The sequence below is a fragment of the Anolis sagrei genome, chromosome X, assembly GCF_037176765.1.
Source record: "Anolis sagrei isolate rAnoSag1 chromosome X, rAnoSag1.mat, whole genome shotgun sequence".
Classification (NCBI taxonomy): Eukaryota; Metazoa; Chordata; class Lepidosauria; order Squamata; family Dactyloidae; genus Anolis; species Anolis sagrei.
Genome location: NC_090034.1, coordinates 34,211,645 through 34,225,671, shown reverse-complemented (window position 1 = coordinate 34,225,671; position 14,027 = coordinate 34,211,645). Strand labels below are relative to the sequence as shown.

The window sequence follows — 14,027 nt, the reverse complement described above, 5'->3', positions numbered from 1 at the left end:
AGAAGCTAGGGCTGACGGTAGGAACTCACCCTGACCCACAGCTTGAACTGCCAACCTTCCAGTCGGCAAGATTTTCTGTAGCTGGTGACTTAACCTGCTTTGCTAACCACAGCCCCTTTAATTTATGGTTTCAATTTTGGCAGATTTGATTTTAAAAGTTCTCTCTTAGGCCTGTTATGCCGGAAGAACTCCAACATTTCTAGAGAAATCACCTCTCTGGGAATCTCTAGGTCAGACCTGCACAACGTATTGCCCGCGGGTCCTATGCAGCCCCTCAAAGAAAGTAAAGTAGCCCACAATGGCAGCCAGGAGGAGCAGGTCCTTGGGAACAACACAGCACCTACACCCAAGCAAGGCCCAGCCTCTGTGTTGATCCTTTCCTCTCAGGTCTGGACAAAGAGCAGGAGAAAGGCCTGGTGCCCAAGTCCTGCCAACATTTCCTCTGCTAGAGCTGCTCCGAGGCTCTGCTTTGATGTATACGAGGGGCTGGGGATTCTGGCTTTTTGGACATCCCTTTTCTGCCTGGCTATTCGAGTGGCGCACAGAGTCAGCACATGCCCACCATTCCCATTGCCATACAGAGCACAGAGGAAGCCCCACACTCAGGGCTGCAGATGGCCCAAAAGCAAACATTCAATGCCTTTTATACGATGAACAATGACATACAATACACAAACAAAGGCAAAGGTTTCCCTTTCCATCTCCGGCGTTTGGAGGCAATGCTCAATTGGCCATGGGGAGGTGCTCTTGTCCTTTTCCATGCCGAGGAGTCTGTTGTCTGTAGACCCTCCTGGTCATGCTTTGCTGGCATGGCTGCAGGGCGCCTTTTACTCTGGGGGTTGGTGCTCATCTCCAATTCTAAGTTGAAGAGCTGGCGTTGTCTGTAGACACCTCCAAGGTCATGTGGCCAGCATGACTGCATGGAGCACCGTTACCTTCCTGCTGAGGCGGTACCTATTGATCTACTCACACTACATGTTTTCGAACTGCTAGCTTGGCAGAAGCTAGGACTGACAGCGGGAGCTCACCCCGACCTGTGGCTTTGAACTGCTAACCTTCTGGTCAGCAGGTTTTTCTGCAGCTAGCAGTTTAACCCGCTGAGCTACCGTGGCCCCTGGAATCCTGCTGAAAGACCTAGATATTTCCAGAAAAGTGTTCTCTGTCATGTTTTAAAAAATGGGAATCATTCTCAGCTTTTCACTGCCACAGGGGTTCTCTGCACATGTTGTTGTTCATTCGTTCAGTTGTCTCCGACTCTTCGTGACCTCATGGACCAGCCCACGCCAGAGCTCCCTGTCGGCCGTCACCACCCCCAGCTCCTTCAAGGTCAGTCCAGTCACTTCAAGGATGCCATCCATCCATCTTGCCCTTGGTCGGCCCCTCTTCCTTTTACCTTCCACTTTCCCCAGCATAATTGTCTTCTCCAGGCTTTGCTGTCTCCTCATGATGTGGCCAAAGTACTTCAACTTTGTCTCTAGTATCCTTCCCTCCAGTGAGCAGTCGGGCTTTATTTCCTGGAGGATGGACTGGTTGGATCTTCTTGCAATCCAAGGCACTCTAAGAACTTTCCTCCAACACCACAGTTCAAAAGCATCGATCTTCCTTCGCTCGGCCTTCACATCTCTGCACATAACCCCAGTGAATACCAAGGGCTGCTTGTAGATGTTATTCCCTTTGGAAAATTCAAAGCAATAATCCCACCATTTCCAGATCTCTCCTTCTCAATTGGGCAGCTGCATTTGATAAAGGACTGAAATGGATTACACTGTGCACAAGGGGCTGTGGTGGCGCAGTGGGTTAAACCGCCAAACTGTAGAACTTGCTGACCGGAAGGTCGCGGTTCAAATCCGTGGGATGGGTGAGCTCCCATTGTTAGCCCTAGCAGTTTGAAAACATGCAAATGTGAGTAGATCAATAGGTTGTGCCTCGACGGGAAGGTAATGGCGCTCCATGCAGTCATGCCGGCCACATGACCTAGGAAGCATCTACGGACAATGGCTTAGAAATGGAGATGAGCACTACCCCCCAGAGTCAGACTCGACTAGACTTAATGACAGGGAAAACCTTTACTTTAATCCGCTCTGAGTCCTCTTGGAGAGATAGAGAGGAATTTAAGGGTGTATTATTAGTACACAGCAAACAAGGTCACTCTGCTGGCTGTTGTATTGGATCACACATTGGACACTTCCCAAGTGTCTAGGACTATTTGATGTATCAGTAAATAATGCATGTAAATCCCAGTAAGGTGGCCTTTTTCAGCTGGCAGATGGTAATCTTGTCAGCGCCGATTGTATTTAAGTGCAGGCCAAGGTCTTTAGGCACTGCACCCAGTGTGCCGATCACCACTGGGACCACCTTTACTGGCTTGTGCCAGAATCTTTGCAGTTCAATCTTTAAACCCTCGTATTGTGCCAGCTTTTCCAGTTGTTTCTCTTCAATCCTGCTGTCGCCTGGGATTGCAATGTCAATTATCCATACTTTGTTTTTTAACACGATTGTGAGGTCAGGAGTATTGTGCTCCAAAACTCTGTCAGTCTGAATTTGGAAGTCCCAGAGTAGTTTGACATGTTTATTTTCTGTAACTTTTTCAGGCTTGAGATCCCATCAGTTTTTTGTCACAGGCAGATGGTATTTGTGGCACAAGTTCCAATGAATCATCTGAGCAACCATGTTACGCCTCTGCTTGTAATCTGTCTGTGCGATCTTCTTGCAGCAGCTGACGATGTGATCTATTGTTTCATCTGCTTCCTTGCAGAGTCTACACTTGGGATCTGTCGTCAACTTTTCAATTTTGGCTTTGATGGCATTTGTTCTAATGGCTTGTTCTTGGGCTGCCAGAATCAGGCCCTCCGTCTCCTTTTTCCATTTGTGAGCCACATCCATGTTTTTTCTTTGTCAATGTATTATTATTGTTGTTATTGTTACTACTACTACTACTACTACTACTACTACAAGTCATTAATGGCTTAATGTCAAGGGGAAACCTGTACCTTTGATAGGGGCACAAAACCATTACTGGTCATAGGTCACTTTCATTGTCCCAGAACTTACAGTGGACCTCATCTGCGTAAGTACCACCAAAAATGTACTTTCCTCATAAACTGGAAGTAACAAACTTTACTTCTGGTTTTTGAAACACCGCTCCCAGCAAAGGCACTTTTCTGAAGCAAGGCCTTGCCATTAGAGAATTGCCAGTCCAGGAGGTTAGTAGGTCTTACCTTGTTTTGATGGATTATTGAACTCTCTTGAAAGTGGATATGGAGTAAAAAAAATTTATTTGATAGCGCTTTTCAGTTACAGCTGATCAGCTGCAGCTCTCATCATTATAAAAACAGGCGTATACCAAATCTATACAACATGACATAAAATAACAGTTAGCATTTACACGTTTCATATGCACAGGGTAAAAGGTACAGAGGAAAAGGTCTCACAGCTCTACAAGGTGGTGGGGACACTTCTTAAATATAGGGAAACCCAAGCACACAAGGCACAGTCCATTCTAGCCGCTTCGTAAAAGGTTCCAAATAAAAATCTTCAGCACCACATCACCTTCAGGACAAAAGGGAGATAAGGGCATCCAGGAATTTGCTCCGGTCTTCCATTTTCAATTCAATGACTAAAGGGATAAAAGAAATTGCCATCAAGAGTCAATGCCAGAGGTACAACACAGTCCAATTCACAAGTTTGCCACATCTACACAACACGCCGGGCCATATAAGGACCGGGTTGTGGAACAGCTAGCTAGTAGCCAGCTGGATTAAATCACTATTGACCAACAGGTCATGAGTTCGAAGCCAGCCCGGGTTGGAGTAAGCTCCTGACTATTAATAGTCTAGCTTGCTGTCGACCTATGCAGCCCAAAACAGTTGCATCTGTCAAGTAGGAAATTTAGGTACTGTTTTATGCAAGAAGGCTAATTTAACTAATTTACAATATCATAAAACCTTCCAGCAGCACCCAGAAGAATGAGGAAGTACTCCATCAAAGGACTCGGTGTCACAAGTGGGCAGTGAAGCAGCAGCTCCCCCTGTGGCTGGAATTGAGCATACCCTCATGAAGCTGGAAAAGCTGGAATGTTAAATTGTCTCTGTGTCTGTCTATAAATATTGTATGTCTAAGTGGCATTGAATGTTTGCCATGTAGATGTGCATTGTAATTCACCCTGAGTCCCCTGCGGGGTGAGAAGGGCGGAATACTGTAAATAAATAAAATAAAATAATATAATACACACAGGAAAAATGCAGCATACTTACTAGACGTTTCAAAGTGGTTGTGCAAAGTATGGGAATTTGTATTCTCTGCAGCTTTTTCAAATGCTCTTCCAAAAAAGCTAGAGGGAAAACATACAAACAAGTATTTTATAAGAATTCACTAGAGAGCAGAGGAGGCCTTCTATTCCTATGTGGCCCTCCAGATGCTGGACTACAACTCCTATATTCTTTTTCATTAGAGCTGGTAGGATTTGGGATAGTCACATCTGGAAGGCTGCAGTTTGCACTGAGGTTTGAATTTAGATACAGGGCTAATGGGTATGAGGCCTGGCTTTAAAAGGCCCTTTAAGCTTTCCCCAACCTCAAAACCACAAGCGCTTCTGGGTTGTAGTTCCCATCATACCCAGTCCACACGAAGGGTAATCAAAAGCAATGGGAGTTGTTGTTCAATAACATCTGGGTGCCCAAACAGAGTAAACATTTAAGAGCATGGGCCACTATGTTATATATATATATATATATATACACACACACACACACACACACATATAGTTGGCCCTCTCGCTGTCTCCACGGATTCACCATCCATGGATTCAACAGCCCTTTGAAGGCAACCAAGAGGCTGATGTGGTCCTCCATGAAAATGAGTTTGATATCCATTGTAGACTATTACTATGATTTGAAACACAACAAGATTTGCGCACAGCAAACAAGAGCATTATACTGGCTGTTGTATTTGATCACACATTGGACACTTCCCAAGTGTCTAGGACTGTGTGATGTATCAGCGAAAATGTGTGCAGATCCAAGTAGGGTGGTCTTTTGCAGCTGACAGATGGTAATTTTGTCAGCGCCAATTGTGTTTAAGTGGAGGCCAAGGTCTTTAGGCACTGCACCCAGTGTGCCAATCACCACTGGGACCACCATTACGGGCTAGTGCCAGAATCTTTGCAATTCGATTTGCCAATACATCACACAGTCCTAGACACGAAGAGAAACAACTGGAAAAGCTGACACGATACCCATGATCGACTATTATTATTATTATTATTATTATTAAAATACTCCTTTTTCTCTTAAATAGACTCAAGGTGGTGACTAAGAGAGTGACCCAGCAAGTTTCACATCAAAATTAGGACTGGGACTCCAGTTTCTTTGCTTCAAGTCCACTTGACTCTATTCCCAATTTGTTTAATCAATATATATATTCTGGATATTTTTACATTATTATAATATTATTATTATTATTATTATTATTATTATTATTATTATTATTTGTATCTCACTTTTCTTCTCTAAAAAGGAGACTTAAATTGGCTCACAATAAAGCCAAGGCAATGTAAAACCTAAAAAGGTACAGATATTAAAATAGAATTGCTACTAATCTATACACATAATAAAAGTGAAAATATGTATGTGTGTGTGACCTGAGTGTCCACTTACATAGATGACCTCGTGCCTCCACAAATAGCTATAGCTCCCACTGCTCAGGAGACACCACTGGCCCTCCCTCCAATGACATTGCAGGTTATAGTGAGCACCATGAACATGTCCAGGAACCCTGCCAATGTCCTCCACAAACACCATACTACCCACCACCCAAGTGAAGGCTTTCATAAGGGGACAATTCCATCCTAGATTTCATGTGTTTCCTCCACCACAGACATCCCAGTGTTCCTTACTCTCTTCATTGGTATGGAATTCTCCCTTAACCCTTTCCTATTCTTTTCTAAGGCACACAGCAAACAGAGGAATTGATCAGCAACTGAACATACTTGAGAGGTTTGGGAAGAATTCACCAGGATTTATAGGAGATGTAGGTCCTGGGATGTATAGTTCACCTGCAATCTAAGAGCACTTAGATTGATGGACCTGGAAGTAACTTGGCACACAGAGCCCCTATGACCAACAAAAAATGCTAGAGGTCTTTGGAGGGATTTAGAGGAGTTACAGTTCACCTACATCGAGAGTGCACTATGAACCCAAACAATGATGGATTTGGACCAAACTTGGCATGCAGACTCGATATGCCTACATTTGAATACTGGTGGGTTTTGTGGGGAATTGGCCTGGACATTTTGGAGTTCTGGGCATTGGGATGTATAGTTCACCTGCAATCAATGAGCAGTCTGAACTCCATTCAAGATGGAATTGGACCAAACATGGCACACAGAGCCCCCACGACCAGCAAAAAATACTGGAGGTCCATGGGGAAAATTCACCATGATTTGAGGGAGTTGTAGTTCACCTACATCCAGAGAGCACTGAGAACCCAAACACTGATGGATCTGGACCAAACCTGGCATACGTGATATGCCAAAATTTGATAACTGGAGGGGTTTGGGGGAAACTGATCTTCCTTTCTAGGAGTTGTAGTTCACCCACCAGAGAAACTGTGACCTCCACCAATGATGGACCTGGACCAAACTTGGTACACAGAACCCCCATGACTAACTCAACCTACTGGAGGTGCTTGAGGGGACTGACTCACCATGGTGAGAGATATAATTTACCCCACAGCCAGAGAGCACACTGAGCCCCACCAACGATGAATCTGGAGCAAACTTGCACAACATAACAAACTTTAAGCACTGATGGAGCTTTTCAGGGTATAAAAGTTCAAGATTGCTATTCAGAGATGTTTCCCAATTTCCTATACAGCATTTAGTATTGGGGTACGTTTTCAGCTGCATATTTTATGAATCATCTCCCAATATATCCCCATGTCTTTCAAACTCAAAAATCTGTCCAATTGCCTGAGTCAAAAGCTGTGTCAGACTTCGCTGATTTCATTCCAGCTGCAGAGACAAGGCTGCAGGCGCATCCTCTCTCAGCAAAAGCACTCATATCAGACCAGCCTACCCAGTATCTTATCTAAAGGAATCCGCGAAAAGCCTTACTTCTTTTTGTCAGAGCTCTCCGTGTGTGGCGGGATCCCCACCATGATCACCGTCCCTTGCTCCAGGTCCATCGGGGCGGCCATGACCATCGGCAGGAGCCTGCAGCGCTTGTTTTTGGTCTGGAAGCCAAGAGGCACCTCCATTATACAAACCCCAAAGACTTCTGAGTTTTTGAAACATGAATGAGGGGATTAAACTTATCTAGTAGGGATTAAGGCTCAAACCTTGTTTTGTTTCGAGACAAAAGCTGCCAGACCCCAGGCTTTCTTCCCAGTGATTCAATGCATACCCCACACACACCGGGAGGTCTTTCAATGGACTTTATGGAGTCTCAAATTGCCACCCCCATTTTTTAATTTAACAGCTAAGATAACAGACAAATTTTCTTAAAGTAAAATATGATCGAGCTGAAAACAAAGGTGGGAAAATAAATAAAAATTATCATTATTATTATGCTTGTTGACATAAAAACATAAATCAATATTCATTCTGCTGGATGAATCACACAACAAAAACACTGAATATACGGGAAAGGATGTCTTGCAGGATGGTTTGACATGGGGGGGGGGGGGATCAAACCGTAAATGGCAATTTACAGCCCCAAATCCAGGATGTGCACATGATTTTCTGTTTACCTATAACTTCCCCAGACCTGGTTTACAACAGAAGCAGTGTTAAAAGGAAAACTAACTAACTAACTAACAACCCCCCCCCCCCCAAAAAAAAACCCAGATGTTCCTGCATTTGACCTACCTCGGGAAATTGCTCAGAAATGTGTTCTATAGCTATAAAAGTCAAAGTATGTCTGTTTGTCTATTGGTACTGCAAAGGCTATTGCTAGGTGAAGTGGCCCTCAGTGATGTTACTGGGAAAGAAAAGTGACATGGGAAAGAAAAGGATGGGCTGTATATGGGGGGGGGGGGAGAAAAGGGAGAGGAGAGCAAAGGAAAGGAAAGGAGGAAGGGAAAGGAAATGGGAAAAGGCATGAAGGGAGAGGAGGAAAGAATGGAAGAGAATGGAAGGGAAGAAAAAAGGGATAACAGAAGGGGGGGGGGGGAGCCTGAGCACCATTACCAGAGTGTAGCCATGAAAACATTGTGAGGAAGACCTTTTCAGAGCCAGAGAAGAGAGAAAGTAGGTGAAGTGGCTCTCACTGGAAAGGGAGGGAGGAATGAAAAGAAAGCCTCTCAACTATTGCCATGGAGACATTGTGAGGTAGGCCTTCTCAGAGCTGGAAAAATGAGAAAGTAGGCAAAGTGGCCCTCTGAGGCGTCACTGGGAAAGAAAAATGAGGTGTGTATGAAGGGAAGAGAGGAAGGAAAGGAAGAGCCACGAAGAGAGTCTGCCCACTATTCCCATGAAGACATTGTGAGGGAGGCCTTCTCAGAGCTGGAGAAATGAGAAAGTAGGCAAAGTGGCCCTCTGAGGTGTCACTGGGAAAGAAATGTGAGATGTGTATGAAAAGAAGAGAGGAAGGAAAGGAAAAGCCACAAAGGGAGCCTGCCCTCTATTCCCATGAAGACATTGTGAGGGGGGCCTTCTCAGAGCTGGAGAATGGAGAAAGCAGGTAGCAGTCCCAATGACATCCAGACAACACCAGGTATGTCTGGTAGTTTTGTAGAATTATAATGCTTCAACCCTTTTGAAATGGAAAAAAAATGTGATATAACACATGATGCTCTGAAATAAAATAGGCTATTATTATTATTATTATTATTATTCCAGGACTGTGTTTTTTCTTTTAAAATGTGGTGATATTAAATATATTTTTGTATTAAACAAGCTGTTGCTTTTTAAAAATGTGAATCAGGGAGTGAGGGTTTTCTCCCTCTGTGCCTATTTATCATCTTTCTAATTAAATGTTTCCTTTCCTTCTCTGTCCCAACGGAAATGTCTTTCAGCGGAAGTGCTATTTCCATTCAGGGACAAAAGCCACAAACACCAAGTTGAAGCTATTGGCATTTTAAATGAAAAGACATCTTTAGCATCTTATTTGGTATCACCATATGCCATGTTTCATTTACAAAAACGCACAGCAGTTTGTCCCATATTTAGATGATGAAATGCTGCTATTTAACAAGCAGAAACCCTTCTTGGAAATAATATCAATCTAAGCAGAAACAGCAAGTTACTTACCGAACAAATAAAGGACCGCAGTAAGTATTTACTAAGCAGACGTAATGACACTGGCTTAGAGAATAATTTCACATCAGGAGTGCCCTTGGGAAAAAAGAGAACAACAATTACTTATTACAGTTTTTAAAAGAGGCAGCTCCTCTCCTATGATGTGTGGTCAGATTTGTGTATTGTAAACAATTATACATATCAAATGGAAGGAGCAGAGAAAGTCTGATGGTGTTCTGTTTTTCCAGGAGTGCAACCCATGGAGTCAGTCACAAGAGGAGATCTTAGAGATTATTGCTATTAAAATTACTACTATTCATCTTTTTTTCTGAGTATTTTAATCAATGCATTTCATAGGAAAACATTTTTATATGTATATTTTACTAGCTTGAGGACCCAGCGCTGCACGGGTTATTTGAAAAAGGAATTGTGTATCAAGGTTGGCCTGTATCAGTTATTTATATGGGCTCGCAGTGGTCTCAGGAAGAGTTAATGAAGGTACTGCAAGTCCCATCATCTGTGGTCCATCCTCCTCCAAACTGCACCAGGATGGAGAGTGGGTCATGGGGGCTCTGTGTGCTAAGTTTGGTCTTGATCGGTCATTGGATGAGGGTCACAGTGGTCTCAGAAAGTGAGTTAATGTACTGCAAGTCCCATCATCCATAGTCTGTTCTCCCCCAAACCTCGCCAGAATGTTGAGTTGGCCATGCGGGCTCTCTGTGCCAAGTTTGGTCTTTATTGGTTTTTGGATGAGTGTCGCTGTGGTTTCAGGGAGTGAAGGTACTGCAAGTCCCATTATCCATCCTCCTCCAAACAGCACCGGGATGTAGAGTGGCTCATGGGGGCTCTGTGTGCCAAGTTCGGTCTTGATTGGTCATTAGCTGAGGATTGCAGCAGTCTTGGGAAGGGAGTGGAGGTACTTGAAGTCCCATCGTCCATGGTCTATCATCCTCGAAAGTGCACCAGGATGTAGAATGTGTCATGGGGGCTCTGTGCGCCAAATTTGGTCTTCATCAGTCATTGGCGAGGGTGTCAGTGGTCTCAGGAAGTGAGTGAAGTTACTGCAAGTCCCATCATCCATCTCCAAATTCTTCCAAACCGCACCAGGATGTAGAGTGGGTCATGCGGGCTCTCTGTGTGAATTGTGGTCCTGATCCATCATTGTTGGCAGTTGTAATGGTCTTAGGAAGGGAGTGCAGGTATTGCAAGTCCCATCGTCCATGGTGCACCCTCCTCCAAACTGCACCAGGATGTAGAGTGCGTCATGGAGACTCAGTGTGCCAAGTTTGGTCTTTATCGGTAATTGGATGAGGGTTGCAGTGGTCTCAAGAATTGAGCAAAGGTACTTCAAGTCCCATAATCCATGGTCCATCCCCGGCGAAACCACACCTGGACGTAAAGTGGGTCATGAGAGGTCTATGTGCCAAATTTGGTCCTGATCAGTCATTGGATGAGGTTAACAGTGGTCTCAGAATGTGACTGATGGCACTGCAAGTCCCATCATCCATGGTTGCAGCAGGATGTCGAGTGGGTCATGGGGGCTCTGTGTGCCAAGTCTGGTCTGTATTGGTAATTGTCTGACCCAGCCCCCTCTGGCCTTTTCCTTTCCTCTCTTTGTCATCTCGGAATCTTGGAATTGAGGCTGGCCAATCAGAGACCATATGCAAATTTCCCTCTGTCATGTCCCCGTTTCTCTCATTAACTGTCTTCGCCACCAGGGGGTCTTGTTGAGGTTGGCCAATCAGAGACCGTATGCAAATAGCACCACAGTGGCAGCCAATTGGAAAGCTGCCACAGAGACCATATGCAAATGTCCTTCTCTCATGTCTCCGTTTCTGTCATGAACCCTTTTCTCCACCAGGGGCTCCTGTGAAGCTGGCCAATCAGAGACCATATGCAAATAGCACTACAGCGGCAGCCAATCAGAATCTTGGAACTTTCAGGCTGGCCAATCGGAAAGCTGCCACAAACACGTCCACCCTCTGCACTTCTGCCCTCTGCACTTCTGCCCTCCGCACTTCCGTCCTTCGCATACAAACTTTTATTATATACTAGCTTGGGGACCCGGCACTGCCAGGGTTATTTGAGAAAGGATTTGTGTCTCAAGGTTGGTCTTAATCAGTTATTTATATGGCTCACAGTGGTCTCAGGATGTTAGTGAAGGTACTGTGAGTCCCATAATCTGTGGTCCATCCTCCTCCAAACTGCACCAGAATGGAGAGTGGGTCGTGGGGGCTTTGTGCGCCAACTTTGGTCTTGATCAGTCATTGGATGAGGGTCACAGCGGTCTCAGAATGTGAGTGATGGTACTGCAAGTCCCATCATCCACGGTTCATCCTCCTCCAAACTGCAGTAGGATGTCAAGTGGGTCATGGGGGCTTTGTGTGCCAAGTTTAGTCTGTATTGGTAATTTTCTGACCTAGCCCCTGGCCTTTTCCTTTCCTCTCTTTGTCTTCTCGGAATCTTGGAATTGTGGCTGGCCAATCAGAGACCATATGCAAATTTCCTTTTCATGTCTCCGTTTCTGTCATGAACTCTTTTCTCCACCAGGGGCTCCTATTGAAGCTGGCCAATCAGAGACCATATGCAAATAGCACCACAACGGCAGCGAATCAGAACGCTGGCACATACTCCTCCCGCCACACCGCCACACTTTTGTCCACCGCATACAAACTTTGACTTTTATTATATGTATAGATATAGATTATATTTCATATTATATATGCACATATTTATATAAGCATGTTTTATACTTTCAGATATACAACAGATAGAGAATATTTTGTCAAATTTTGTAATGAATATTTTGTAAATAAAGGCACATTTAGCTGCAATTTCCCATTTTCCCTATGTAGAATTAATCCATTTTGGCAAAGTGCCAGTCCTCTTCGGCAGAGAAGACTAAAGACCTAGAACTCCCAGGATTCCATGACATTATGCCAAAACCTTAAAAGGTTCCATAATTTTATCTCAGCTTTTTATCGCTGCGATTCAAATATACAAATATTTAATACTGTCTTTAACTCTCAAACTTTTAGAAATTTTATTTTCCTGTCTAAACTTCCATTTGACTTATCTTTTACGGTTTGTTTTAATGCATGGAACAAATATATATATAGAGAGAGAGAGACAGACAGAGCCATTCAAGTCCAAAATGGGACCAAAAAATAAGAGCAAGTTCATGCTTACCTCCATGAGGTAGCAGTAAAGAAAAGGGCCCTGGTTGATGACCAGGTTGGTGCAGATGCAGCTGGCGACCGTCTGCTGAATGGCACAGAGTTGCTTTTTGGCAAGCTCCAGACCTTGATGCAACTTGTCCAGGTTGCTCCTGAAAAAGGGGGAAAATAAGGGCACTGCTTTAATAGAGAAGATAATAATCCTGCTCTAATTTCAAAAAAAAGAAAAGAAAAAGCATTTAAAATGTCAATCAGCAACAACAGGAGTAGCAGCAGTTCTAGCAGATTCAAAGCTTCTAGCATTAGAGCAATTGAGCTTCAGCAAGACAGGGGCAGAGTCAAGCTTGAAAAATTATAAAAGACTCTAGTGAAAGACCCACATTTCTATATAGAACAGTCAGAGGCCTATCTATCTAACCCAGAGCAAACATCATGTTTCTCTCCATACCAAATCCATCTAGCGTTGGGTAATTCCAAAAAAGTGAAATGCATTGAAAATGTAAATCAGCAACAACAACATCTATGAAGACGTTGTCCAGGGGACGCCTGGATGTGTTACAATAATGAAAGGACCAAGGCATGGACATCTCCGGCCCATCCTCTGTTCGGATATCAGCCAGCATGCCAATGCCTTAAATCAAGAAACAGCTTCCTAAGATCTACAGAGATACTTGCAGGAACACTTCAGCAAGTGAGAGTCCAAAAGTGGCAAGACAAAACACGGAACCTCAATTTGTGGCTGATGCCGGATGAAAGACTCACCCCTGGGCACACAGAAAACTGGGCAACTTGGAAGGCACTGAACAAATGTGCTCTGGCACCACGAGACGCAGAGCCAACCTTAATAAATGGGGCTACAAAGTGGAGTCCACAACATGCGAGTATGGAAAAGAGCAAACCATAGACCACCTACTACAATGCAGCCTGAGCCCTGCCACATGCACAATGGAGGACCTCTTACAGCAACACCAGAGGCACTCCAAGTGGTCATCTTCTGGTCAAAGGACATATAATGCCAAGTTTTTAACTTTGTGGGTTTTTATACATTATAACTGTATTCTCAATTTGCTTCTGATAACGATAAATAAATATCTAACATTATTCTTGCACATTTTTCTCATGTTGATCATCTAACATCCATAGCAAATAAGACTTCAGGTTTTGTCACAATTTTAACTTGATCAGCTTCTTCTAGAACCAGATATAATTGCACCCAGTCTTTCTGGGCCTTTTTACAATGTACCAACATTCTCCCCACATTTCCATCTATTACTTGAGCTACTTTTATACATCTGGTGTCAAACACCTTCTATACATCATCATATAAGAGTTTTCTTTCAAGTCATTGCTCAGTGTTTCAGACTTGTTCCATCTGTATTTGTCTGTCAATGTTTTGCTCCCATTGAACCAAACAATCTTTCTCATGTTCCTCCTCCACTTCATATTTCAACAACATTTTATGTAACTTGGCATCTCTCTATCTAGAACGGTTTCAAGTTACAAATCCAAACATATGCTGGCTCATCTTAAATTGTTCTGTAGTTTGTCAGTAAGCAAACCATTGCATTGAGAAGCCCTCTAGTAATAACTCCTCTCTCATCTTTAATTTGTATTAG

The 14,027-nt window shown here is 43.8% G+C and overlaps 1 protein-coding gene across 2 annotated transcripts in view; it reads right to left on the bottom strand.

Annotated features, from left to right (window-relative positions):
* Positions 1–3,258: 3,258 nt before the first annotated feature.
* CDC45 (cell division cycle 45) overlaps positions 3,259–14,027 on the bottom strand; it is a 31,487-nt gene continuing 20,718 nt past the window's right edge. For both annotated transcript variants that reach the window (XM_060785889.2, XM_060785890.2), the window contains exons 14-18: positions 12,425–12,563; positions 9,248–9,331; positions 7,112–7,230; positions 4,254–4,330; positions 3,259–3,616 (exon numbers count right to left, since the gene is read on the bottom strand). In XM_060785889.2, the coding sequence (XP_060641872.2) occupies positions 3,552–3,616; positions 4,254–4,330; positions 7,112–7,230; positions 9,248–9,331; positions 12,425–12,563 (484 nt within the window). In that variant the 3' untranslated portion in view covers positions 3,259–3,551. The remainder of the gene's footprint in view (positions 3,617–4,253; positions 4,331–7,111; positions 7,231–9,247; positions 9,332–12,424; positions 12,564–14,027) is intronic.